This window comes from Mchenga conophoros, linkage group LG15, assembly GCF_057382185.1.
Source record: "Mchenga conophoros isolate Kocher_MC1m ecotype Shallow Benthic linkage group LG15, M_conophoros_male_GT1.1, whole genome shotgun sequence".
Lineage (NCBI taxonomy): Eukaryota > Metazoa > Chordata > Actinopteri > Cichliformes > Cichlidae > Mchenga > Mchenga conophoros.
In genome coordinates this window covers 6870774-6897787 of record NC_140540.1, presented here as the reverse complement: position 1 = coordinate 6897787, position 27014 = coordinate 6870774, and the positions used below count along the sequence as shown (strand labels likewise).

The window sequence follows — 27014 nt, the reverse complement described above, 5'->3', positions numbered from 1 at the left end:
ACTGTGGAGAACTTCCATGGAGTTTAAAGCCTGGCCAATAGTTTGAACCCTATTGTCCTCCACAATGGACAATGTACCTTTGCACTATACCCGCTGTTTTCAGAGTGTCTCTCCCCTTCCTTCTTTCATACAATGGTATGGTCCTTGTCTGTCTTTGCATGTATGGGGGGCTGTATGGGGGACCATCAAGATAAAGTCCCGCCTCTGCCAGCTGAGCAGGACCGTCTGAAGATTCAGCTCTTCTTGTTCACTACAAAGAATCAGATTTCAGAGTCGTCTCGTTCGCAAGCGACACATAACTAAAGTGAAGCCTTGCAGACAGGACGTCAGTCATTTGTTGGGTTGTTTTGAAGCCAACCTCAAGTGGCCATTTGAGGAACTGCATTTGGTCCAAGCGTGCTTTTTTTGCTGCTGATGACCACGATTAACATCCTTCCAGATTGTGGGTCAAAGAGCATTATGACTTTCAACACACAAGTGCAGTAACACACTCCTTTAAGGTGCTTTTGTAATATGTTACACTTTACAGCACCAGTGTGACCTTTTTTATTTTAGTATATTACGTTTGTTCTTGAGTGGAACGATGTTTAGTTTATCCACGTGCCATATAACAGCAAATTTGGGATAATAATCAGAGATGAACACTGACATTAGAGAATAAGACTTCACTACTTCTGACTCAATTTTGCAGTTGGATACATTTCCATGATGATTTACATAAACACATACTAAAACTACAATGTGACATAAAAGGAAATATCATTTGTTGGTAGTTTTCTGTGATATTTTGAATAAATGATGTAAACTAATATTTAACTACTTCCTCTAAGCAGCTTTAGGAATCTAAACTACATGTTTCCATTGATCAGCTTTGCTGTAGTTCAGCTTCTCCAGTGGGAAGTAAAAATAGTTGGTAAAACTATGTAGTTACCCTCGCCACTGCCCAACATCCAAAGGCACCAATTTAATTATAATTTGATTTACTGACCCAACAATATACCCCAAGGATTTGGAATGGAGTCTATGTCTAACCATTAGCTTTACTGCCAACTGTCAAATGGCAAAATTCCCAGCTCCAGCTCTCTGCCAGAATACAAAGTGTTACTGGCTCAGAGTGTGACTTTCTACCAAACTTAATGGATACCTGTTTATGTGCTTTTTCCATATCCTCTGGCATTGAGAAAGGGAACCAATCAAATGGGGCAAGGTAAGGTAAGGTTCCTAATGTATGACTCCCTCCATCCTTCATTAATTCCATCTGTGAGGAAAGTGACTGATGTCAACTGTAAATGCTGGGCTCCCCCTGCTGGTTGTTACTATATTGCATCAGACAGAACCTGTATATTGCTTTGGGCTCACCTACTAAACAGGTGTTTGTCCACAGTAAGAGTAAGGGGTGAGCTGACCTGTCAGAATCTCTGGTATTTCTAGCCTGCCCAGGAACAAATGAAAAACATGAGAGGAGCAACAAAAAACACAAAATTTTAGTTTGACTGAATAATTCTTAGAAAAACCTTAATATGCATGGTTATTATATTTACAGTAACATAGTGGATCCATGTGTAGGTGAAGTGGTTGACACATGAACACATGAAAGATCACCGGTTTGAGACTATGAGGATACAGTCTAAATAAAGAAATACACAGTTTTTGTTACAAAGACCCATTATTTTAAAAACTTGCCTCCGTTTTTAATGAAGTAATAATGTACAACATAAAAAATGTCTACAAAGAAAAATACGATAAAATTACGCCACAAAAAATCTTCTGTTTTCCTGTGACCCATTTTGTCTGTTATGTTAAGGCTTAAATATTTTGTCAAACTCAGTCTATGGAGTTTCCTGAACAGAAAAACATAGAACAAACAAATTTTTTTTCTTCTTAACTTTGTCATAAGTTGAGATTTTGAAAATAATTTGCACAAAATTCTTGCAGGAGGCCTTGTTTATAAACACACGAGATACAAAATATCTAAATGAGAATAAAACGAACAAAATTTAAGTTCATAGTTATGATCGCTACTGTGCGTTTGTGTTTGGCAAGGCCACCTACATAGGTGTGTGTGTGTGCTGTGAGGAGGAGGGGGAGGGCGAGGCGGCAGCGGTGGAGGATGAGAGTGTGGACGGAGGGGGCTGCGGGGTGGCGGAGGAGGAAGAGGCGGAGGAAGCGGAGGCAGCGCTGGCAGCTGAGGATGACGTCTCTATCTTGCTGCTGTGCGTGATGAAGCGCAGACGCAGCTTCATGGCAGGACGCAGAGTCATGATGATTTTCTCCACCTAGACAAAGCACAAAAAAGGTGGAAGGATAAAGGATGAGAAGTGAATACAGTGATGTAGACAGAGCTAAAAGCAGGAACTAAACAAGAAAGGCAATTAGGTTGTGTCAGAGAGGTGCTTTGTAATTACCAGTTAAGCATCACATCAGTATTTATCACATTTGCTTCTTTAGAATTACTGCACCAAAAACACAGCATATTGTGTCCTGTGGTGGCTTGGAACAAACCTGCTCTTATAAAGTCGGGCACGCCTCTGGGATTGCACCTCAGCTCAAACTAAAACGGCAAAAAAGTGATGAAAACCAGCCAAGAGATGAAGTCTCAGGATCGCCTCTCTACTTTTTGAAGATGATGAATTTCTTTAAGCGGTAACCTCCAGGTCACGCTGGTGAGGTTTGCAGCTGAGAGTGAACACTTGAAAATGAAAATTAGTGCCTCTGAGCCTTAGGCCGGGATTCTCAATTGGTCAAGAGTGGAGTGGCCACTCCTGATCAGGAGTAAGCTGTTGCTCCAAATGGAGGCGTTTAAGTATCTCTGGGATCTTGGTGTTTACAGAGAGAAGGTACTGGGTTCGAATCCATGACAGCCTTTCTGCTTGGAATCTGCAAGGTTTCTCTCAAGGTAGCCTGGCTTAAATGGTGTTTCTAAATTACCCACAGGTGAATGTGAGTTCAAATGGTTGTCTGTCTGTTAGTCTGGTGGCAGACTGATAACCTGTCCAGAGTGTATCCTCTCTTTCACACTGACACAGGATAGGCTCCAGGTCCCTTGCAACCCCTGGATGGATGGGTCTTGTTCACGAGAGAGGGGAACAGACTTGTGCAGTGTTGACATCCATGCAGAGGCTACCTGCTGTTGTGAAGCTGTACATCTACGGTCCTACCCTCACCTATGTCTGTGAGAACTGACCAAAAGAATAAGATTGCAGATATAAGCACCAGAAATGAACTCCATCCAAACGGTGTCTGAGCTCAGCCTTAGAGATTGCGAGGGACTCAAAGTAGAGCCGCCACTCCTCCACATCAAGAGGAGGAAGATTGAGGTTCGGGCATCTGATCAGGTGAGATATTTCTGGCATGTCCCACCAGAGGGAGGCTCCAAAGAAGACCCAGGACATGAAGGAGAGATTACATCTGACAGGTGGCTTGGAAACATTGCAAAAAGAGGGAGGTCTGGGCATCTGTGCCCATGTGACTCAGATCCAAATAAGCAACAAAAAAAATGAATGAGTGGATAAATGGAGATAAAAAAAAAAACAGCAACTGTGTTTTGAGGAGCAGCATGCACTCAGAATGTGTGTAAAAGCCACAGATTTCTTGTCAGTTGGTTTTCCCTGTTTTACATGATGATGGTTTCATCATCTTCTTACTGCAGATTTTAGGGTATCTATTATTCAAAGGGTAGCACACTTTTTAATCTCTGTGCACATAATTACACAGTCCTACTGGCATGTCATCATTTCTCCAAACAAATTATATTTAGAGACTTTCTGTTTGGATTTATTTGAATTTCTGCAGCAGTTCCGTTTTCTGGAAGCTTTCATCTGCAACATAATAGGTCAATTTTGTGCACAAATCTAAGCTGCAGTAGTATACGGTGGATAAAAAAAAAAAAGCAGAAAACAGGGTAACCCTTGCCTCAGTCAGGCCTCTTATTCAAACCTGCAGGGAAATTTCCGTTAGCAAGCGTGATATTTACAGACAAACAATGCTGTATGCACGCCTTCGCAGTGCAATTAAACAAGGCAATGCTGATAACTGCACTGTATTTAGAGGGTAATATTTAGGGCTCATAAATAATATTAATATGGTTCTAGTGCAGTGGTATCAAACATAAGGCCTCGGGGACAGAATCCCCTGATGATGATGCTAATCCGGTCACTGGACAACTTTAGAAAATGTGAAGGAGTGCAAAGATTTTTAACTTTCAACTGTATTTTCATCATTTTTACAGCGTTTCCTATTGATAAAGACTGTTTCCCCACACTGGCAATAACAGATAAACAATTAAATGACAGGAACTTTCCTGTTCCTGTATCCACTATTAGCGAGTTCACAATAAATCAAAGCTTCCGTTGCTCGCATGCAGTTGGTCCAAAATGCCACAGCTTGTATTAACCAGTGCTCGCCCATCCTGGCCTCCTTCCGCTGGCTCCCTGTTTGTTTTAAGATTTTATTATTTGCTTTTAAAACCTTTCCTGGATGACCACGCGTGTACTGTCTGAGCTGCTGACCGCATATGTTCGCTCAAGATCGCTGAGGTACATGGACCATTTTTTCAGTAATCATCTCTTAATTATGGAATGATCTCCCTGCCCATCTTTTAGGATGATCTCCTCATTTTTAAAAAACTCAACACAAACTGGCTTTTAACTCACAACGACAGTGGTGTGTTCTTACTTTCAATATATTATTATTTTTATTGTTGTTTTTTTTTTATTGTTTCACTGATTGTGTGTGGTGTTTTGGTGCTTTGTACAGCACTTTGTCAAATTTGCATGTATAAAAAATGCCCTATAAATAAAACTGGATTGGATTGTTGTTGTGACACTGCTATGCTCCAAGGAGCCGTCAAAAGCTCACCTGCTCCTTCACGCTGTCTCCAGTGTACATGTATTTAATGTGATACAGGAAATCGCAGATCGGGTCCATGTAGCTGAGATGCTGACAGTGTTTGTCAACTGCCTGCAGCATCTCATAGAAGGCAACACCAATCTGAAATAGCAACACAGAGCAAAATGTACAAAAATCCACCAGGAGAAAGACAAAACTAAATGATATCTTTCATGTAAGATAAACAGAACGTCTGAAGTGTACCTCCAACATGCAACGCGTCCTCTCTTGCTGGAAGCGCTGAAGGAACGGCCCCACCAGGTGATACACGTACAGCAGCTGGAACTCTGTCTTGACGACTGGCTTCAGAGTCTCTGACAGGAATCTACGCAAAGACACAGAAAGACATGAGGAGAGCAAAAAGAAACAGTCTTACAGGATAGAAACAAGGAGAGCGCCTCACTTGGGGATCAGAGACAGCTGTCCGATGGATGAGTGATGCCACACGGCGTGTGCTAATGCTAGCACGTAGCTGCAGTTCATTTCACTGTAGCTCTGGTGGCAGGCGGTGAAGTCAAGCAAGGCAAAGGGATAGCCTGTCCACTCTGTCTCTGATGTTAATGCCGGAGAGCTGATCACAGAAACGATGCGGTCGTGGAGAACGATCCAGTATGGTTCCTGAAGAGGAGATCACAGGTTGTCACGGCGACAAAATCTGAACATCAGTTTATGGTGAAAGCTGAAAGTCAGAGTATTTTTCTTACTGGAAGTGCAGTGATCACAAGTCCAATGGCATTCATCCAGGCAGTGATGTTCTCTCTGGGGACCAGAGGCTGACTAAAAGGTGAAAGGAGAAGATGATTTTAGGGATCATTAAAATATTCTGCATACACTACAGAACACTATTAATTCCAAAAAGATGCCATTTAAGCCTAATGAGACCCATAAACTTTACAGTGATTGCACATGGCTTGCTTACTGCACCTTTTCAACACAACATTAAGCAAAGCGTTTCCCACATCTTTTCCTGGCACGGCCAAAGCCATCAGCTCCACACAGGTGACGTGCAGGGCGTGGGCCGCAGGGTTGGGGAACTCGTTGAACCTCCAGTCACAGTTGGGAAAAGGACCCGGTGACTTTCCCGCCATGGGTGAGGTAAAAGCTAAGGAGGATAAACAATCACCAGAGGAGAAAACAGCCTTCATGGAAGCACGGATGTTTTACTTGTTCCACTTTTAATTAAACGCATATTGTTTTCGTGGAGCACACGAACCCCATCCAACCGATTTTATCTTGTTTTTAATAACTCTTTTCTACTTTAACAACCCCCGAGGCTGCAATAAAATGAGCTTAGATGGATTAATAAATACAATCCCTCTTTAAAGCTATTAAGGGAGACAAGAACTCACAGCGGTAAGGTAAATATACTTTCCAGCAGCCCAAAAGACCAATGACTTTCCATGACCAGACATTGGTCTTTTGTTGTTAAGAGTGATAGATTAATGAAGGATATTGTCCACAAGGCGTCCAATCAGCTTGCAGTAGTAGGTGTCATCAGGGATCCACACGTTTTCTTCACGGGCATTCATGCCAAACCTCAGATAGGTTTCGCTGAGACACCAGCCTGGAGTGCGGTTGTCCTGCAAAATAAAACGTTACACTGATATCAATAATTGCGCATTAGCTATTCAGATACATGAATTAATGAATGTGTCTTCTCTGTTTACCTTCAATGAAGACATGATGGCATGAACCAGTTTTCTCTTGAGGTTGGTTCTGTCTCTCAGGTGTCTCTCATAGTAGTGAAGGGTGTTGTACAGGTAGGTCACAGGGCGATCTGCAAAGAAACGCAGCGGTAAATACAAATCCCCAATTAATGGCAAAGTTCACCTTCCCTTTTTTATCCCAAAAAGCTGATTCTGATAAGTGGATGACTGGAGAAGTTACTTAGATGAGTGATGAAACATTTCTCCCACTGAATGAGCTGCCTGGGATTTCCTGTTTCAGAATGCGTTAAGACGTCCTAGTGAATCCAACTCCCCTCATCTTGGACCCGCACAGTCCTCCTCGTAGCCCTACTCACCGTGGAACTTGTACAGCCCTCCCAGATGATCCAGCAGCGTCTCCAGAGACTTGGAGACAGGAAGGAGCTCCAGGAAGCGGTGGATGACAATGTCAAAAACGGGCAGAAAGCGCAGACACACATTCCCAAAGTAGATTGGCAGGTACTGAGGCTGGAGCTGCATGGGAGGGTTGACTTGGTCTGCGAGACCCTCAAAGTACAACTTCTCTGGGTATTTCTGGAAGAAATGGTCATTTTAAAACAGATTTGATTTAATTTCTACATTTAACTTGACTTTTTGAGATGTCTCACAGTTGTGGAACTAACTTTTAATGGAACGTGTTCTGTCGCACGTATACCTTGTGGTAGCTCATGTGTTTGCTGTGCCAGTCGTTCTGCAGCCAGTGCTCGGGAGCATTCTCCTTGACAAAATCGTTGACTCGGTTTCTGAAGTCATTGGGCTTCAGCAGCAGCAGCTGGATTATGAAGTAGCAAACCTGAGCCTCGTTTCCCTCGTGGCTACGCATCGCCTGAAGGCAGAGACATGGACCCTTATCGTATTGCAACATGGGCAAAGAAAAAGTGTAGAATCAATGATGTCTTTGTTACAGTATATAATCCTGTAGTTCTCCGTCTGTCCTCACCAGGCACAGAATGAGTCTATCCAGCGTGACTATGTTGTATTTCCAGACCATGTCATTGAGTATTTCAATGCACTTGTTAAGCTGCTGCCCGCCAGCTGACGTTGAGAACTCATAGACGAGGAAGTCGGCAAATGTGCGCACGTGAGCCACCAGTGCACGTGCTCCAATACGTTCCAAGACCCTGAGGGACCAAAAAAGAAATGGAAACCCCCCCACAAAAAACAGCAGTTAGCTCATCATCCCACAATAAGGCAGCTTTCTCCCTCGGGATCAATTAGTCACAGATGCTGTGTAGGACCCACCCCCGCCTTCCTGGTTAATTGATGTAAAATGTTAAATTTAAAATGCCTCAACAACAGAGATGAGATGCATCATTAACACAGGGTTCATTAAAATACACTCAGCAGTGTCTTTAATAGTGAGTGTAACCTGGAAACATAAACAAGTAATATTCTCGCTGATCACAGCTTTGGATTATTTAATTAAGTATTTCTTTTTTCCCCCGCTGCGCTCTACTTTTTATATACATGTGGAAGCTTAACTCATGTATAACAAACCTAAAGCCTATTTGGTTTATATGGTCCATCTCCAGCAGCATCTTCCACAGCAGACAGAGGAACAGTGGAGGTGAGCCCTGCATGGAGAAGTGGGTGATGATGTCATTCTCATTGGCCATCGACTTCCACTTCCTGTACTCCTCCTCGACGTTCTTCTTCAGATTGAAGCGCGACTCCTGAGGAACGTTGTTCTGCTTGAAAAACGCCTGAAGCAAAAACAGAGGTCCAGGAGTCACTACAGCAAGATTCAGACGTTTTATTTGACAGAGAAAAACAACAATAAACCACAATTATTACTTGAATATTTTGCATAACATAATATCTGCACCTGTAGTGGTGCAGGGAAGCAGGATAGCGTGTGTGAGGCCCAGTTATGAGGCGTAAAACTCATGATTGTCTGCAGGATGTCCTTACACCAAGTGCCCTGGATGGAGTCAGACCCTGTGAAGAAATCTGCACATACAGGAAGCAGGTGACAAATAAAACGAGACGGATTTCAGTCAAACACGATGATTAGAAGTGAAGCAAAAAGCGAAACAATGGCTAAAATGAAGCGGGCAGCAAAAAAAAACAAACCCAAAACAACCCTGCAAATGAGGCTTCAAAAACTGAGTGAGTACCGGTGACGTGTGTGGCTCTGGCCAGAGTGAGAATCAGGGCGCGATTCAGCTCTTCGGATTCGGCTGACAAAACTGTCTTTGGGTCATTGAGGAAGCGGGTGAACTGCGGCTGCACCTCCGAGCTCCCCAAAGCTGTGATCAGGCGCAGAGCTGTGCTCTCAACACTTCAGGACAAAGACAGAAAGAGGAATGATGACTCTTTTTCACTACATCATAATCCTGATGAACATTTTTTTGTGCTTAATTTGTTTCTCAGTTGAGTTGGACAACATGAGAACATGTTGTGTGGGACTTTTCTGTCTTCCACAGTTAGTTTACCTGAGTAAATAATTAGAATTAAGCAAATAACTATTTCAAACAGAAGGACTTAAAAGAATAACTTTCAAGTTTCAGATCATTTTCACTTCATGGTAGGAACATCACAAATTTCAAGTTCAAAGGCAATAAAGTGCATTAAAAGAGCACACAACACTCACGCTGCATTTTAATATTTGTTTTGATTTAATCTTTCGACTTCAAAAAGCAACAAAATGTGGAATTTTGCTTTAAATTTCTAATATTAGCAGGAACTAGCTATATGCGACACATGCTTCTACATTACCACAGATGTAGCTGGTTCTGGTTGGTCTGTGGCACAGCAGCCAAGCTGTGCAGGTGACTCAGCAGCTGGACTCTGTAGTGTGGCTGGATGTGATGCATCCTGTAACTGAACATCTCCAGTAATGTGTGAAGGATTCCCCACGCGTGAGACTTGAACACGTTGGGCAACAACTGACCTGGACAGACAAGAGTGTTTCTCATTATTTAAAACGTTTCTGGAGCTCCAAAGAGAATAAATAATAATGTAACTGTGTCCCAGTAAACTGTAACACTTGCAAATTTTACTAGCTCAATATATCGATAGTACTGCAAAACCCCATAATGAAACAGTATCATGTAAATAAACCTGCTTCCTCAGTAAATGTCATTAAAATGTTCATGATACTATAAATATAGAGATTAATAACACTATTCTGAAGCCTGACACATTCAGACGGCTTTATGTCGGCTATTTGCAGAGCTGGGAAGTAATGAAGTACAAATACTTCATACTTTACTTAAGTAGAATTTTCATGTATCTGTACTTTACCTGAGCATTTATTTTTCAGGCAACTTTTTACTTTTACAAATATCTGTACATTCTTCTCTTTACATTTTTACAACGGTTCAACTTGGGAGTTGGAAGTTGGCCTAAAGGAGTGCAGGTGTCCATATGCTATGTTTGCAGTACTTCAGAATCTAGCATCTAGCTATCTCTACAGAAGTATGACGTGACAATCCCAAACAACTATTAGTCGTTAAGAAGTAAAATGATCTCCTCCTCAAATAAAATAACAGTTCATGCATCTACAATTCAACATAGTGCAAACTTTAAGTGAGTTTTAAAAATAGACTCACTGATGAATCCTTTGATGCCCAGGGACTCAATTTCCATGTAGACCAACAATCTGCTGTACGTCTCTACCAATGCAGGGGCAAGAGCAATGCTGGACTTGGCATGGGCCAATTTGATGACACGCGTGGCAATACTGTGGATCAGACTGGAGACCGGAGGGCAGGCTATCAGGGATTTGAAGTAGAAGAAATTAATTAAAACATTCTCTGTGTTTTACTCATTTACCTCATCTTTGCATGCACAGTGAGCGAATCCAGCAGATTCATGGGCAGCGGAGTGACCGATCCCGAAGCCATACAGTTGGTGCCGGGAAGGTTGATCCTCATGGATCCATTTCCATAGATGGTCTCAACCAGGACGCCCATTGGCAGAGTGAAGCACTCCGAGTTGGTGCTATAGGCGTTACACAGCAGGGCGATCTTATAGTCGGACATGCCCAGGGTCTTGTTACGCAGCGACTGCTGAAGAAATCTAAAGAAAGAAGGGGAAAAGCGGTGGACAGAGAGCCGCAAAGGACGTTTGTCATTTTATGAATTCTGGGCGACATTAGCAATTAACCAGGTATGCCCTGTTTAGGGAAAATTATGACTTTTGAAGTATTTATTATCGCTAAATGCATATCTTTGTGAAAGACATACTCATGGTGCAGCTTCAGAGAGTGCGGTATGGGTATCTGCAGTTTGGAGTTGTCGTTCTGAGCTTTGCGGTTCAAATGGATCCAGATGCAGGTCATAGCGAACGAATGGGTCGACTGGGGTTTGTTAATGTCAGGAACTGGAATGCACTGAAGAGGAACAGAAAGCGATGGTGACACTCATACCACAAGCAATATTAGTCTATTGTACCACCCCAGTAAAATATTAGAATGATGAATATTTAAAACATAGATCTAATAAAAAAACAAGACAAAAACAAGATAAAAATGGGACAGTACAAGTTGCAATAACTTGTACCTCTTTTTCTGGGTAAAGCAGGTCAAAAAGCTTCATGACAGGCAGGAAGTCAGCTAAGGCGTTCTTCTGAATGCTTCCTGATATGAACTGAAGCAGGACCCACATAAGATGATCTCTCCCTTTAATGAGACCTCTACCTGCAAGCTGATGAGAACAAATAAGGGAAAAGAGAAAATAAATCATTAAAAACACATATACACAGAATTTAATCTGCTTCATTTAATTTTTTCCTTGTTAGTAACATGTTGTTAAACATATTTAATAAATGTTATGACACGTGCTACAACTCACTCCATTGCATACATTTAAACACGTCTCAAAAGCTTGAAAAAGGCAACTGAGCTTCTTAAAGTTTGGGAAGATGTTTCACCTCTCATCCAAGAGGCTTCCCCAGTTCACTGTAAACACATGTATTACACTCATGCCCCTAACTGACTGTAAACATGCTGTAAATGTTTTTCTTTTTCTCTCCTCATACCTTTTGGTGTAGCGACAGCACCATGTGAGGGAAACTTGCAAACTGAAACAACACAAAGAAGATGAGCTGGGAGGAGAGGTGCTGCCACAGCAGCTGACTAGTTCCTCCGATATCGGCGTCAAAGTGTTCCTCAGTCTCAGAGCGCTCCATGGCGTACACCACCAGGTCCACCAGCTGCTCTTCCAGCACCGGGCAACGCTGCTTATGCTGGGAGGGGAGGTGTGTTACAGGATAAAGAAAACGGTGAGAAGAAGGGAGGAAAAAAGCCAAAGGAGACAAAAAGAAGTGGAGTTAAGAAGAGAGGAAAGGAAGGTCGGATTGAAGGAAGAAAGACAGAAAGATAGACATAGGAGAGAATAAAAATAAAATCTTTAATAAATTACTTCACATTCAAACATTTTTGTTGACAGTTATTCCAGATACTGTTAAAAAGATCACTGCGTGCAGGACAGCATCTCCTTCTTGTGTTGTCACAATGGACTGTAGCCATATTCCAGTATTTACCCATATCCCTTAATATTCTGGTCCTCAGCTTGTGTTACTATACAGAAAAGAAGATGTGTTTTGGTCTTCTGTGAAATCTTTTACAGCTCTAATACATACAAAAGATTTAAAATAAGGGGTTTCATTCCATATGTGAAACAGTCACAAGGTTCACAAGCTCAGAAGTAGCTGTTATATCAGAAGATTCAGAAACGGATAGACGCTAAAGCTAACTAGTTTTCCAAATAAGCCCATAATTTTCCTTTTTAATATAATTATATTATAGTCTGAGCAAACATATAGAAAGAATATTGGCCAGGATATCCATACTAGAATTTTTAACACTTCAAAATCTGTACTGGCTCCAGTATATCCAGTATAACCCATGCTCTATCATGAAGAATTAAAAAAATGCATCTATTTAAAAGACGGGTGGGATAAAAAGAAAAAAAAGGAAAAGAAATGGAGGATTAGTGGAAATGAGAGGGTTTTTAAATCTTTTTATTTTTCCATCTAATAAGGGTTAATAATGATAATAATAATAATAATGATAATAATAATAATAATAATATTACAGGCTTCACTTACAATCCACACAGCCCCTGTTCTACTGTATGAGGTAGCTGATATTTCATGTCGCTGGGTCTGTTATTTAATTTAAAAAGAACTATGATTTCATAAAAAAAGCTGCACACTTTCCTGACATATGGCCTTCACATTTGTTCCATCTTCTACATGTAAAAAGGCAAAATTAGAGCAGAAGGAGTGAGGATCTCTGCAGCGCAGGCATTGACATTCATGTCAGGCCTCTTAACAGAGCCCTTCTTACACTGAGACACGAGGGACTGAACAGCACAGCACGAACAGGTCAGGTACGGCACTAAAAGGCACAGCATAAAACAGCAAACCAGCCACTGCAACACATTCCCACATGCAGACTAACAGGTCTGGGAAGGGACAAAGGTGTGAGTGGGAGGAAGAAGAGTAGCTGTGAAAATGACCATCCGATTTTTCTTTGCTTTGGCCTTCGGCTCAGCTTCTCTTCCACCGCAGGCAAACACACACATGCTCACAGAATGAGAGAGAAAAGGGCAACAAACAGATAGAAGAAAAAGAGTAAGAGAGAGATCCACAGGCATATCTGTTGTCTACAAATAAATCATGTACACAGATCACCCAGTGATATATTTAAAAACCAGCAATATAACCAGCAGCTAGTTTATACTGTAACTGATCAACAGCCTGACTAATGGGAACCTTTTTTTCTTCTTCTTTAAATTCTAACCCATCATGCACCAGCACAATGTAATGAAATTGCATTTTCAGGAAGATAAATTCAGGTAGCATCTTATTTATTAACATAACGCCCGTAATTAAAATGTTCCACTGACCTGCTGACAATAACCACAAACTATGCAAATGCAATAAAGCACTGCGGTCCTCACGGGCCACCCCCTTATTTAATTATTTTGACCTGTAACAAAAATCCAGTCCATCTCAAACCTGAAAAGAACTATTTGGTTTATGAGCCGCTTTACGGTGGCTCAGAGAGGTCAAACGCATTGCAACTTAAGAAAGCACGCCGCAGAAGCACACAAATCATAATGGAAAGAGAAAAAACTAAACAAACAAACATAAAAGAAATCACACACACAAATGTATACAACACAACAGAAGTGTTTTTTGGGGAGACAAAAACCAAAACATGCAAACGACTGCACTGAGACCTACTTACAAGAAGCTGAGGAGAAAAAGTTGCAGGTAATGTGTGTTTTAATAACGTGGTTTGTATAATACTGTAGATACATGTTTGCTATTAGCCATTTACTGTTAGCTTGTCATTTCCACGGCTCTTCCGTCACATTATCGTGTCCCCCAATGACACTTTCATTGTGTTTCTTCTTTTTTTGCAAAGCGTTGTGAGATTTTGTTCTATTTCTGTTGTTTTTTGTGTGCTTTTACAGTATTTTTCTCTATTTTCATCCATCCGTCCATTTTCTTCCACTTATCCAACTCAGGGTCATGGGGTGAGAGACCCTACACCCAGGACAGGTCACAAACCACTGACATCTATGGACCGTTTATATACAGTAACTGACCTAACCTCACTAAGTCTGTGGGAGGAACCCAGACATAACCCACACAAACACGGGGAGAACAAGCAAGGCCTACATAGAACAGCCCCGGCATGATGGGGGTTCAAACCCAGGACCTTCTTGCTTTGAGGCAACTGTGCTAGCCATCGCACTAACCAGTTTTTTTCCCTATTTCCATTGTTTTACTTAACCTAGCTTGTGTTTTGTGTGCTAAACCTGGTGTTTTCCAAAGTTACAGTTTATTTGACCTTCCAGAGTCACCTTACAGCTTTTACTGGAAAGGAATAAGGTGAATGTAAGCAATACAAATTAGAGCCACTTTATCATTTTTGACTAATGCGATCCAGTTTGCTATCACAGTGCAGTAGCATTATTTAAGAGCTATCAACTTAAAATGCAGACTGGACTATAATTAAACAAAGCATAGCCAGCCTGCCTTTTATTTATGTAAAAAGTAATAAAGTTATGATAAGTTAACCTGTGAGGTGCCTAATATTTTGCTTGTCTACTTGTAGGTACAGCACAATGTTTCTGCGCTTGCTGTGGCACACACTAACCTTTCTGTTTGGGTCTGTAGTCTGCTGTAGTCACTGTCTGCCACATGGCTAGCTATTGCTTGATTTGCAAGCTTGCTCTTGGCTAACAAATATAACAATAACAAATTGCATTAATCACCAAAGACAAGAGCACCGCTTAGTCAAAATAGTTCAGTGTTGCCCCCGGTCAGCACAACAGAAAGCAGCAGCAGGTCCGACACGGGAGGACCTTGCTAACAACAGGCAAGCACCAGACTACATCCATACATGCAGTGCAGCAGGACTTGAAATGTCAACAGCAGGGTTTAAAGTCAGAAATAATTAAGGTCAACTTGTTAGCTGGGACTACATTTGCTCTTTTGCGGCTCAGAGGAGCTGCAGCTCTCTTAGTCTGGACTGTATCCGTATGATCAGTGTCAGTTAGCTCAGCTGACATTAGGATTGCTAACTAAAAATGTTAATCAACTGCGTCTGTTGGGCCACAATGAGGCAAAGTTGAGGAGTACTCATTAATAAGTAAATAGAATTATGCAGAAACATGCTAAGCACAAATCCAAGTACTAAGCATTACTGAGAAACTTGGAGCTTGAAAGCTTTCAGCTGACTGACAACCCCCAATATAAGAGGCTTAGTGGTAATCATGGCTAATCACAGACCTATTTTTCATCTATTTATCATTAAGCATTAATTTAACTAAGCCTAAATAATTATAATCAAGGTGCTTCTTTTTTTTTGCCAAGATCATATATACTGAATATTAACAGAAAATATCAAGGAGGATACAAAAAAGATAAGGTAAGGTAGAGATAAGGTGTGCAGGTGTGATGCAAAGCAAACAGGCATTATTAAAAAATGTACACAGCGACCTGTTAATTGAACAAGTCATGTGCAGTTAATGACTCAAAGTCTCCCTGGCTTCCCATTAAACTAACTGCTTTTTCTGGTAATCTTTAATATCTCCCTAACAGTGCACCTGTCAAATATTTATTTAACCACACCAGTCTACCATTTATGGAGCCCTGCTGTGTCCATCTCAAGCTCTGTCATGTTTCCCTTTTGTTCCACTTCAAGTTTTCTTCATTTCTCCAGTTTCAGGTCGTCAGTGTGCCTAAAAAAAAAGCTAAGCGTCCAATGAGCTGGTTAGTTGGGTCGGTCAGGCAACCAGGAAGAGGACATACCTGGGCAATGTTCAGAGTCTAGAGAGCGCATGGCAGAGAGACAGACAAATACAACACACAGCCAGAGGACAAAAGAGAGAGAAAAGGAAGAGAAACAAAGAAAGAGGATGAAACGGAGAGAGGAGGGGGGGCGAGGGAAGGAGAGACAGAAAAGAAAGTGGTGACTAAGGTAGCTAGGTTGTTTACTGTCTGTTCAGCACAGTTAGTTTCAACTCAGCCAATTCAGATATATAAACCAGATTCTGGGTTATTTACTCCAAGTCAAAATATAAAGAAATATCCATATACAGCGTTGATTATAGCTTTGTGTTAACAATCCAAGGAGCCCGGAAGAAAAGCGACTGGACTTCTTTAAGTTTCTTGAAGAAGCTTCGTCTTCAAGAAACTTAAAGTAGTCCAGTTGCTTTTCTTTTTAAGCTCCTTATATTGCCATGACCGGGATAACTGAGAACCTACACAGAAATATTTGTGATAATGCCAAACTGTCTGGATTCAATGACAGCTTGACACACTGTGTGGATGTTTGTGCTAAGTGAACTGGGCTGAGCTGAAACTGCATGAACCCAACAGGGCAAACTGACACCAGTGCATTATGGGCCAAGCTCACAGCGTTGCTTTACATTTGTTCTTATATAGGTGTGTTATAAGGACTACAAGGGAAACAAGGTAAGAGAGGTGTGACGGGAGAAGGATATAAGGAGGGTGGCAAAGAAAAGTGAAGAACCCGTGCCGAATTACAACGCAAAGAAAAGATCATGGAGGATAAGGGAAACAGCAAGAGCAGGAGCAGATAAAAGATGGTAAGATGAAAATAACGGGGGCAGGAAATGTGGGGGCATTTGGAGGTCTTGATATGGAGGCAAAGGGAAAAATACAAAAGAAGATGAGGTTGTTTTACCTGCTTGTTGAGCCCCAACATGTTGCACACCATCTCTCTTGAATAAGGCTGTTCTAGTACATAGCGTAGCAACCCTGTCTGTGGCTCAAAAAGGTCCTATATGATAACACACAAATCACAATCAAACTTCTGTACGTCTAAAGGTGTGCGTGGTGTATAAGTCCAGCGCGTTTGTTACCTTGTCAAACGGCAGCATGCCTCTCAGAGGGAAGCGAAGAGTGCTGGGGTCTAATTTCCAGGAATTACAGATAGCACCGCTGTTATTCACCACTGGCAACAGACTGCATCGTCCTGTGAGGACACACGGACGCAACAAATGATTGTACATACCAGACTGACTACATGAGATAAATAACTACAAACTGTCTTTTTAGTTTTCATTCACTTTCTAGTGACTGTCCTATTAATAATAATAACACTTCAAATGATAAGCGGCATATTTAAATCTCCAGGAATCCATAAAAGGAGAAGCAACCAGTTCCTCTTACCACAGATAGAGTTGATCCGGGCTGTGGGTCTAAAACTATCCACAAAGTCTGATATCAAACTGCCCAAAAGCTGAAAATGCACAGACATGATAAGGAATTCACAAATAAAAATTCAGACTATATAGTGTTACATATAATGTTACACATAGCTACACAAACACTCACCCAGTGTGAGAGCTGCCCCTCTGGATAAAGTTTTCTAATTTCTGTGATAGCAAAGTAGGCTGGAAGGAGACAGGCGTTTCTGTCCAGGATATATTCTACCACCTGCAACATGCATAAATATAAGTAAACCTAAAAAGTATTCAAATAAACCATCAAAAATGACATATAATTCATTTTAAAGGTATAAAGATGGGTACCTCTCTGGCAGCCAAAAGCTGCTGGACTATAGCTGAGCTGACAGTGGTAGGAATAGTTTGAATTTTATCCAGCACAGCTTTCAACAGGTCCCGAACACCCTGACGCAACAAGTATAAAAGAATTCATGAACAAGTGTCTCACGTGGAAAGCTTAAAACGACTTTAAAACGTATGACACATTGTAGGATATTCTTCTAAAAGCCAGAGATCCCTGTTTAGCAGCAGTCAACAAAAATAAAACCACTGAAAATCAAAACAAAAAAGCACAAACAATCGAAGAATTGAAGAAACGAATTGGAAGAATCGATCCAGATGTGTCTGTGTGCTAGAAGTTTCGTGTCAGAGACCTTGTAGTCCACTCCCCCGATGATCTTGCGGATCAGCTTGAAAGTTAATGCCCACAACTGTGTTCTCTCCCACTCCAAACTGTCTGAGCTTATTAAGGCCACGCACACCATCCTAAAGATACGAAGATTAATGATTTAGACAAATAACATCAAACATAATAAATACAGTTAAAAACAACTCATTGTTGGGATGTCATAAAACAGATAAATTAAATATAATAAATTAATATATGGAAATATTATAAATCATTCTTTGAACCCATTTTACTTCTTTAGGCGTCAAATAATCTCACACTATATGTATGTGTGTACCTGGGTGGTAAAAGACTGGTCTCCACAGCCATTGCCAGACAGTCGTAGAGGAAGGAGATCCTCTTGGGGCTGTGCTGACTGTGTATAAAGCGCACAATCCATTGCACACACTGTTCATGAGACTCCTGCAGAAAGACATTGGAGCAACTGAGAAATCTCAGCCATGTAGGTGTGAGCAAGTGGGAGTGTATGTGTGTGTGTAAAAACCTGTGGCAGGGTTCCCCAGTACTGTCTGAAGGCTCCAAGACAACTGATCAGCTTAGTCCTCTCATCCTCTGGAGTGTCCATAAACATCCTAAAAACACACTTCTTAATTTTAGCATTTAATTTTGCTCCATACATTTTAATATACACACACCGGCCACTCTGTTAGCCACATCTTTTCAATACAGTTATCTAATCAATCGATCACACAACATCACCTAACTGCCTTTAGGCATGTGGACATGGTCAAGAAGACCTAGTTAAGTTCAAACTAAGCATAAGAATGGGGAAGAAAGGTGATTTAAGTGACTTTGAACATGGCATGGTTGTAGGTGCTAAACAGGTTGGTCTGATTATTTCAGAAACTGATGATCTGCTGGGAATTTCCCCACATATACATCTCTAGGGTTTTCAGAGAATGGTCCAGAAAAGAGAGAAAAGGCAGCAAGCAGCAGTTCTCTGGTGGAAAATGCCTTGTTGAGGTCACAGGACAATGGCCAGATTGCTTTGAGGTGCTGGGAACAAAAAAGCAACTCCGATAAACACAACCCCCCTATTCAGAAGAGCCTCTCTGAACACAACATGTCAAACCCCGAGGCAGATGGACTACAGCGGCTGAGGAACATAATGGATGCCGGTAATGTAAAATAAGAACAGGCCACTGAAGCAAAGCAGGATAACACAGCATGTCTTAAAATTCAAATTACATCAAACTAGTTTCTCGAACATGACAATGAGTTCAATGTACTCAAATGATCTCCACAGTCACCAGATCTCAATCCAGCAGAACACTTTTGGGGTGTGGTGAAACAGGAGATTCACATCATGGATGGAGCAGCCAACAAATCTGCAGCAACTGTGTGATGCTGTCATGTCAATGTGGACCAGAATCTCTGAGAAATGTTTCCAGCACCTAACAAAGTGGCCTGTGAGTGTATGTATGGTCTTACTGCTGAAACATCCAGCAGCACTACCAGTGTGCAGTAACTTAACATTACACCTTTTAAAGCTAATAACAATGCAATTGCAAATATCGGGCGTTATTAACATGAATTCAGAGCAGCCTTACCCAGCAAAGGCCTCTTCTATCATCTCAGTTTTCTAAGAAAAGAAGGAGAAAATAAAAATACATTAACGTAAGTGAAGATTTGTGATATTAACGGTGCACCCATAGCTGTTAATTCTCATGTTGGGGACATAAAGTAAAAACACCATCTGGTTATATTTAGGACTGCTCATTTGCAATCCAAAGTAAGTTCAGTAAATAGAAAATACTACTACAGTTATCTGACATGCTAACTAATGTTAGCTCGGCTGACACTCAGTAAACAAAGGTGCAAGTTACCACAACATCTTCAAAGATGCTCTGAAGCTGTGTTTCCATCGAAAGCGCCATGTTTGCAACCAAAAGACAATTATTCAACGAACCATCCCAGAATTCAAACCCGTTACTCCTCTACGGGAGCACAGACGATAACCACCCCATCTAGCTAAATGCTAAAAGGAAGCAGAATGAAAGCGGCCGCATGAGAAGCGCGATGGCAAAAACAATCCGGGCGTGCAACGGAAACACAAGTGGGACAGTTCCGCCCCATTGTTTCTTTGCTTAATTATTATTATTAGAAATTGTAATTCTCATACGTCAGTAATTTGCAAATAATAAAGTTACACATTAATAATATTTTTTTCCAAATATTTATCACAACGCTTGCATTTTTGAGTGTTTAAAATCTGTATTCAAAAATTCTGTCCCTTCACTAAGACAGGTCTGTGGCCACAAGATGTCACAATGGACGATGTTTGAGCACCTGCTGTTCTTCTCGATATTTGCTAATTGATTTTTCCATGTTTTGTTTATAGCTTTCGTGAGGTTCGTGGTGGAATAATTGGTGGTGTGATGAAGAAGAGTAAGAGTAAATGTTTACACTTTAAACAAAACAGCTTTCTCTTTGCAAATGGGTTACCCAGGTTTAGCTCAGTAGGGTCAATATTAATTTTTAATATCTAATCTCATTTGACAGTGTATTTAGAGAGAGAGAGAGAGGATATTAGCTGGGGGGAAACGGACTAAGGAAATAACACGGAGCACCTTATTACTCAGGCTGCTATCCGGATAAACACCACAGGAACATCTTAAGGAAACTGTACCTGTTCCCACATAACAGCCTCCACACGCCACACCACCGCAAAACTAAACACAGTTCACTTATTTATTTGGAAATGGGTCACGTATAATGTATTTTTTCTTTCCACATATTGGAGTGGATCTAATTGTTTACTAAGTACTTGTACTTAAGCTTAGATTTTTGTAGCCTATTATCTCAATAGACGTCGACACGCCCACGCGCGGCTCACAGGTGAACTGTTCACAAACGAGTAAGGTCACATTCCTTTCCCCAAAAGGAACAAGGAAGCCTGTCAGGTCGCAGGGATTCCTTTAACTGAATCCACGGGGTTTTATTGGTTGGCAGTTTCACGTAACCCTTCCGACTTCAGCTACATTCTTTCACTTTAAACCTTGAGTGCGTGGTTTTAATTTCCTTTAATCGAGAGAACTGCGGGCAGGTGTACTATGAGGAGGAACTGGGGGGAACCTGCCGAGGGGATTGGAAGTATTTGCTTTCTTGTTTTTGTGAAAACATGACGACTCCGTACAAAGATGTTGGTTATATTCACATTATTCATTTTTTATAGCCTGCACTCCACAGGTAGGTCTGCATTTAAATGCTAATATCTATTTTCTTTGTTGTTACTTTGTGGCTGCTGGGTTTCTTTGTTTCCACTGTTTCCATTTTGTCCAGTTAGTTTTATGGCGTTTATTCAGTTTAAGCGGACTGACTTTTATACTACAACAATGCACCCAACGATGAGATCATTAAAGAAATTAACACATTGTAATTTAGTTCTTCCACATTAAGTGCAGAAAGCGGCTGTTAGAGCTACAAACACGTGTGGTTTTGTTAACAAAAAAATGTATTAGTCCATCTAGCTCTACTTTAAGTGTAAACTCACTTTACAGACTCAGGTTTTTCATCCTGAGATCAAAGCATAAAACACATTATTTGATCTGTGTGCAAAATGTACTCTGGATAATCTTCCCATAGAGAATCTTTAATCAAACACTTTTATTGTGTTTGCCTACTTGAAATGATTTATAAGGAGCTAAGTGTACTGTGTGAGTTGGAACAAAGTCTGAAAGGCAGTGAATCATAGTGACAGCTCACACCTTATGGTCATATGTGGACAACTAGTTGAATAGTACCATTAAACACAGGGGAAGTTTAAAGGTCAGTCAGGACAACTAGAAGCTAGTGTATATTCTGATGACAGGCACCTCACCTCTTGTCTCTTTCCCCTCAGTCTCCCAGTCTGTTCCCAGCCCCATCAATGTCACCTTCTCTTCTGTAAATCTGAGGAACGTGCTGCAGTGGTTTCCAGGAGAAGGCAATTACGCAGATGAAACGCTCTACACAGTGCAATATTCCATGTGAGTAAATGTTTTAGAATTTAAATAAAAATGTATAGTTCCCAAGAACTAGCCTAGATGCAGTCCCAAAGGGATTTATTGGCAACAAAAAAAAAGTTCCAGCAAGGCTAAAAGAAATAAAATGCAACACGATCTCAAAATCAGTCTGCTTTGTTTAAGTTAATTTTCTTTATTGACTGTGACTTTAAGCAAACTCTACTCAACCTGTGCAAAAGTTCACCTCTGAATGTGTGAGTCTTTGTCTTTTCCAGCTATGGAGACAGAATTCAAGGTAAGAAGGGGAAACGGGTGAACTGGAAGGCAGTGCAGCACTGTACAAAAATAGTCCGGACGTGGTGTGATCTAACCAGTGAGATGTGGGATGAGAACCAGGGTTACTATGCCAAAGTTCGTGCTGTGGAGAGGGGAGCGTCTTCCAAATGGGCTTCTTCCAAATGGGCTTTCACACCCAGGAGATTTGAGCCAAAGACAGACAGTAAGTTAAAGAAACAAAAGCATTACATCATATTTAACATGTTTACACTTTAAACAATAGAGGTTTGTCCAACTTTGTAGCTACTTTGGGGCCCCCACTGCTTTCTGTGGAAATTGAAAACAACAGTGCCACCATCACTATGATGGGACCGATGAGGTATCCATCAAACAACCACACCCCAGCGCTTTCCATGGTGACTCTCTACGCCGAGATGACTTACAACCTCTCTGTTCGCAACACCCATCTGAACCAAACGGTAGGTATAAATCAAGTAGAAATATATATGACTACTGTAGCTTGACTCCGCATATAAGAAAAGTTTTAAAATTCTAGGAAGAGGTGAAACAATCTCTATCTGATGTTGCTGCCCTGAATTGCTTTCATTTCAAAAACAGGATTGTCAGGCACAAATAAAAACATTCATGCTAGACATTGTATTGAAAACTTCCTTGTAAAGCACTGAGTCAACTACTACAACTTCATTTTTTTTGTAGTTTTTTTTTAACTGCTTATATATGGAAAAGAAATAGTAAAAACTTATATGTGATTACTCATGAAAGTGGCCACTTTCTCATTACTTTCATACATTGTTTTCGTAAGTATCCAAAACATACAAGTTTCATTATATAATTTTTCAAGGGATCTTATATCTGTTTTCACTCTTATATGCTTTTCATACAAGTTTCACACAAGACGGATACAAACTTTAAGATTTATATATATCTTTTCCATATGGGTAGCTATGACGACAAACTAACCTACGCCCACAAAGCATAAACTTTTTGTTTTTTGTGCAGCAATTCTTTCCAAAATTCTTTCCCACTCTCTAGCACTACCTAATCTGTGCACTTGTTGGTTTTTAGCACCATTTCCCAGTTGTTGGCAGCGTGTACAAATACCGCCTGATGAAGTACAACATGGAATACTGCTTTTCTGCACAGTTGAAATTCTCCTCGATGCCAATCCACTGCCAGTCCTCTGCATGGCTCTGCATAACCACACCTCAAGGTACAACTCCATTGCGTGACCGTGTCTGTAAATGAGAATATTCGGCTCCCTGTTTGAAATGTAGAAAAAAATGTCAATAAACATGATATCAAAGCTGGAGAGCGATTAGTGTTTGTGCGGCAGGTGTATTGTACTTCCTTGTGTGAGCCAAATATGTTGGTCAATGAAATGGTTCAGATGTTAGATTATTTTCTTTTCACATCACAAGCCCTGGATGAATAAATATTTTCACTCACTTCACCCTCTTTTTCTTTTTTTCTTCTTCTCTAGACCCTGTGATTGAGCAGCTGCAGAGTGTGACTGTGGGTATTGTTGTTCCAGCTTTGTGCATTGGTATGATCATTGCAGCTGCCTACCTTTTCCATCGCTACCTGTCTGGGAAAGACCAACACAGTCCAAATATACTGGTAATAGAAATGCATATAAACATACTGGCAATTCAATACCTAAACAGCACTTAACTTTAATTAATGTAGGTTCGCTAAACTGGGCAATGCATGTTGTTTTTTTGTTGTTGTTGTTTGTTTGTTTGTTTTTTAAATACGAATTTAACAATTCACCTTAGGGAACCACTGACATAATTGCACTTGCAAACTGAAACTACTGCTTTGCATTTCACCTAAATGAGATATCTTTGAGTAGTGTTTCAAAGGTAAATTATCAAACATTTCATACCTTTTTCCTTCCCTTCCAATTTCCAGAACCCACCTTCTTTTCACAAGTCTCCTATTTTGTTCCCTCCTGAGAGTTCCAACCTCATCCCAATCAGCCCCATCAGCCCTGAGCCACCAGGAAACTTATTCACAATGTCAGGCCTTGAACACCCCATCTACTCTCTACAAGTTGTGGATCCCCCACCCAGCTACTCGCCCCAGAGGCATGAGGCTCCCTTGGATGATTTGTCCGTTGAGTACGGGGGTATCAGCATGGCTCCTCAAATCATTGTTGAAGGAGAAGAGGAAGCAAGAGGAGGGAATCAAGATGATGGAGACCAGAGAGTTGAGAGCATTAACTCTGGTGGAGCTTACGCTCCTCAGGCTAACACTTCTTGGACATGCAAACAAACCCCCATGCAAACACATGGCCAGTCATCTGCAGGTTTACAGTCTTTTCCAAGATCAGCTACATGTGGGCTCAATAAAAAGAAGGATGGACAGATTGAAAGTTTACTGGTAAGCATTCGGTTAAATCTGCAAACAATGGAGGAAGTAAAAAGGGGAGAAGAGCTGCATGGAGAGGTGATCTGGAGCACACATAGGGAGGGAGTGGCAAACAGAGGTGTGGAGGAAGGAAACAACTGTGAAAATGTGCCTTTAATCTCTGCTTATGCCCCACAGAACATTCCAAACATGTCTGCCTCCTCCTCGGACCAATCTGACATCACGCTAGATGACTTTAGTGTCAATCATGAAAGAGGACTGCATGTACCTCTACTTTTAGAGAGAGGTAGAAGACGGAGTGAAGAGGAGTATGTGACGAGAGCTAGGTTGAGGCTAGATAATGTTTCTGTCAGCCAAGCAAGTGACGAAGAGGAATAGAAAGAGTTGGAACACGACAGGTGGAAACAGGGAGTGAAGTGGAGAAGGTTTTCAACAAATGGGACTTTGTTGGGATCCCCATGGATCAGTAGATGATATTCATCAGTAAAAACCACTAACCCTGTTCTTGAAAGATAATCCAGGAAACATGGCCAGTATACAGTTTCTCAGCTCTATTCAAATGCATACAGTGTGTGATAAAAGCAGCGTTTAGTACTTAGTACTCACTTAATAATGTTACCTTTATAGCTGAAAATCTACTGATATACACATGAAGAAATCATACTATGGTGAACTTTGAAGGATATGTATTTATCTTAATTACAAGATACACTGTATATTTTAATGTAATTTGTTTTGAATCTGTATTCATCCTCATGTAGCTGTCTGATAGTGACAGAAGATAATACAACATATGATCATAACCTAACATAACGAAGAAACTACACTTCATTCTGGACTGGTGTCTGACATATCTCTCTAAGATAATCAGATGTTTGTTTGGGTTGTTTTTTTTTTTAAATAGAAAGTACAGCAAAATCCTATATAGGAAACTTTACCCGTGTGTTTTCTTTTAAGGGTATGATCGCAGTGTATTGTAGATGTTGCATGACCGTACGTGTCCGTGTTTACTTGTAAAGGTTGAATTACAGTGGGTAGTTTGTTTGTTTTTTTTTGTTTTTTTTTATCAGCTTGTCCATCATGCTGTTCCGAGTAAAGCATTCAACCTGCTTTTATTTAAATACTGTGGACTATACACCTTTCGCTGTTGTTTGTGAAGCGAATCCCTCGTTTTCACTGCCAGTAACAGCAGTATCTGTTCTGTAACTGGAAATGATGATGTTAAGTGGAATGAGAAGTGTAACTGTACATGATCATGACAACATCTTTGATTAATAATGAGTTGTATGATCTGCAGTATGTGTCCACTACCTTTGTGCCTTTGGGTTAAAAAAAAAAACTGGTTAAATCTGTGAAATCTGATCATGCCATCATATCGTCTTTTGTCGCTTCTTCTGAACCTTGCAAATGTATTCCCATCTGCAGTATTAACAACATTATGGTTTTACCTTGTTCTTCTCCATTTTTGCTGTTTCTGTTCTGAGCTGAACAGAACATATTTTACACTTTGTCATTTAGAACTTGTCAGACTTGTTTACTGCAGTGAGTCCTGCATTCCAACACCAACAACACGCTTAAAATAGCAGTTAAAATATGTGATCATTACAAAGTACACAAAAGGCTTTCACTGGCACTTCTGAACATTTGTGCATAAATTATGCTTTGTTTTGACTTTTTTTGAAGGAAATCAGTGTGGTCTGTGTTAACACCGTTCCTCTTTCTGTGCCCGTGCTGTTCCTGCATGAAGTTGTAACTGCCCAAAATATGTTAACCATCTCTTTGTAGCTCGATGGGACTTTCTGAGAATAAATTATTTCTTCCTGTAGAAGCTTAACCTTTGTGTTACTAAAACAACACAGAGGGGAAACGGGTACATTTAGTTTCTGACACCCACTTCTAACGTCCATTCTGCACACTGATAACATCTAAAACAGGTTGTTTCAGGTTAATGCATTTACAGAACTCAGTTTGGTGCATGAACTCTGGTTAACCGTTCATTTAAAACCATGATATCCATGTTGTTTCATAGCTTTATATAGTTTGTTGTCCAGTTAAACCCTTGTATTTTAAGAAGGCATTAGGACACTGTATACAATGCAAATGTCATAAACCCATATTTTACTCACAATGGAACACAGCGAGCATATCAAATATTTAAACTGAGGCATTTTACTGTTTCATGAAAACTATTAGGTTGTTTTAAATTAGATGGCAGCAACACATCACAATGTTTGGATGGGGGTATGGGGGGCAGCAAAAAGCTAGAAAGGTAAGTTGTAGTAAAAAATATTTGGAAGAGCATTTTGTAACTAATTAGGTTCATTAACAACAAGTCAGTAACATGATAGAGTGTGAAAAGAGCATCTTACAGAGGCAAAGATTCTCAAAAGGTGAGCATGGGTTT

The 27014-nt window shown here is 40.7% G+C and overlaps 2 protein-coding genes across 4 annotated transcripts; one reads left to right on the top strand and one right to left on the bottom strand.

The window, feature by feature from the left end:
* Positions 1-1666: 1666 nt before the first annotated feature.
* med23 (mediator complex subunit 23) lies at positions 1667-20017 on the bottom strand. 2 transcript variants are annotated; one of them, XM_085246609.1, is made up of 31 exons: positions 19826-20017; positions 19550-19581; positions 18484-18571; positions 18277-18401; positions 17965-18076; positions 17618-17716; positions 17421-17522; positions 17256-17325; positions 16946-17058; positions 16768-16863; positions 15870-15887; positions 11577-11783; positions 11099-11242; positions 10784-10929; positions 10371-10616; positions 10148-10290; positions 9312-9486; positions 8711-8874; positions 8419-8543; positions 8091-8296; positions 7534-7714; positions 7249-7419; positions 6911-7127; positions 6555-6664; positions 6341-6467; positions 5812-5977; positions 5592-5664; positions 5291-5505; positions 5092-5212; positions 4858-4989; positions 1667-2276 (listed from the first exon to the last, which is right to left on the bottom strand). In XM_085246609.1, exons 1-31 carry the CDS (start codon positions 19874-19876, stop codon positions 2049-2051), a joined length of 4203 nt encoding a protein of 1400 aa, XP_085102735.1. In that variant the 5' UTR covers positions 19877-20017; the 3' UTR covers positions 1667-2048. The 2 variants fall into 2 exon arrangements, with proteins under 2 accessions (XP_085102735.1, XP_085102736.1); XM_085246610.1 differs by lacking the exon at positions 15870-15887.
* Positions 20018-20848: 831 nt separating this feature from the next.
* On the top strand, positions 20849-26519 carry il20ra (interleukin 20 receptor, alpha). Of its 2 annotated transcripts, XM_085247865.1 has the most exons (8): positions 20849-21188; positions 21841-21967; positions 22219-22442; positions 22523-22698; positions 23306-23450; positions 23721-23857; positions 24152-24622; positions 24788-26519. In XM_085247865.1, the coding sequence occupies exons 1-8, from the start codon at positions 21140-21142 to the stop codon at positions 24986-24988; spliced, it is 1530 nt and encodes a 509-aa protein (XP_085103991.1). In that variant the 5' UTR covers positions 20849-21139; the 3' UTR covers positions 24989-26519. The 2 variants fall into 2 exon arrangements, with proteins under 2 accessions (XP_085103991.1, XP_085103990.1); XM_085247864.1 differs by having other exon boundaries at positions 24152-26518.
* Positions 26520-27014: the final 495 nt, after the last annotated feature.

What these genes read in the sequence shown, in the direction of transcription:
- med23 (XM_085246609.1), bottom strand. Translation starts at nt 19,876, where the DNA reads ATGGCGCTTTCGATGGAAACACAGCTTCAGAGCATCTTTGAAGATGTT. An exon ending in CAGAACCAGCTACATCTGTG is followed by an intron (nt 8,875 to 9,311) that starts GTAATGTAGAAG and finishes TTTGTCCTGAAG; the next exon opens with TGTTGAGAGCACAGCTCTGC. An exon ending in CCATCATGTCTTCATTGAAG is followed by an intron (nt 6,468 to 6,554) that starts GTAAACAGAGAA and finishes TTTATTTTGCAG; the next exon opens with GACAACCGCACTCCAGGCTG.
- il20ra (XM_085247864.1), top strand. Translation starts at nt 21,140, where the DNA reads ATGTTGGTTATATTCACATTATTCATTTTTTATAGCCTGCACTCCACA. An exon ending in TACACAGTGCAATATTCCAT is followed by an intron (nt 21,968 to 22,218) that starts GTGAGTAAATGT and finishes TGTCTTTTCCAG; the next exon opens with CTATGGAGACAGAATTCAAG. An exon ending in AACACAGTCCAAATATACTG is followed by an intron (nt 23,858 to 24,151) that starts GTAATAGAAATG and finishes TCCAATTTCCAG; the next exon opens with AACCCACCTTCTTTTCACAA.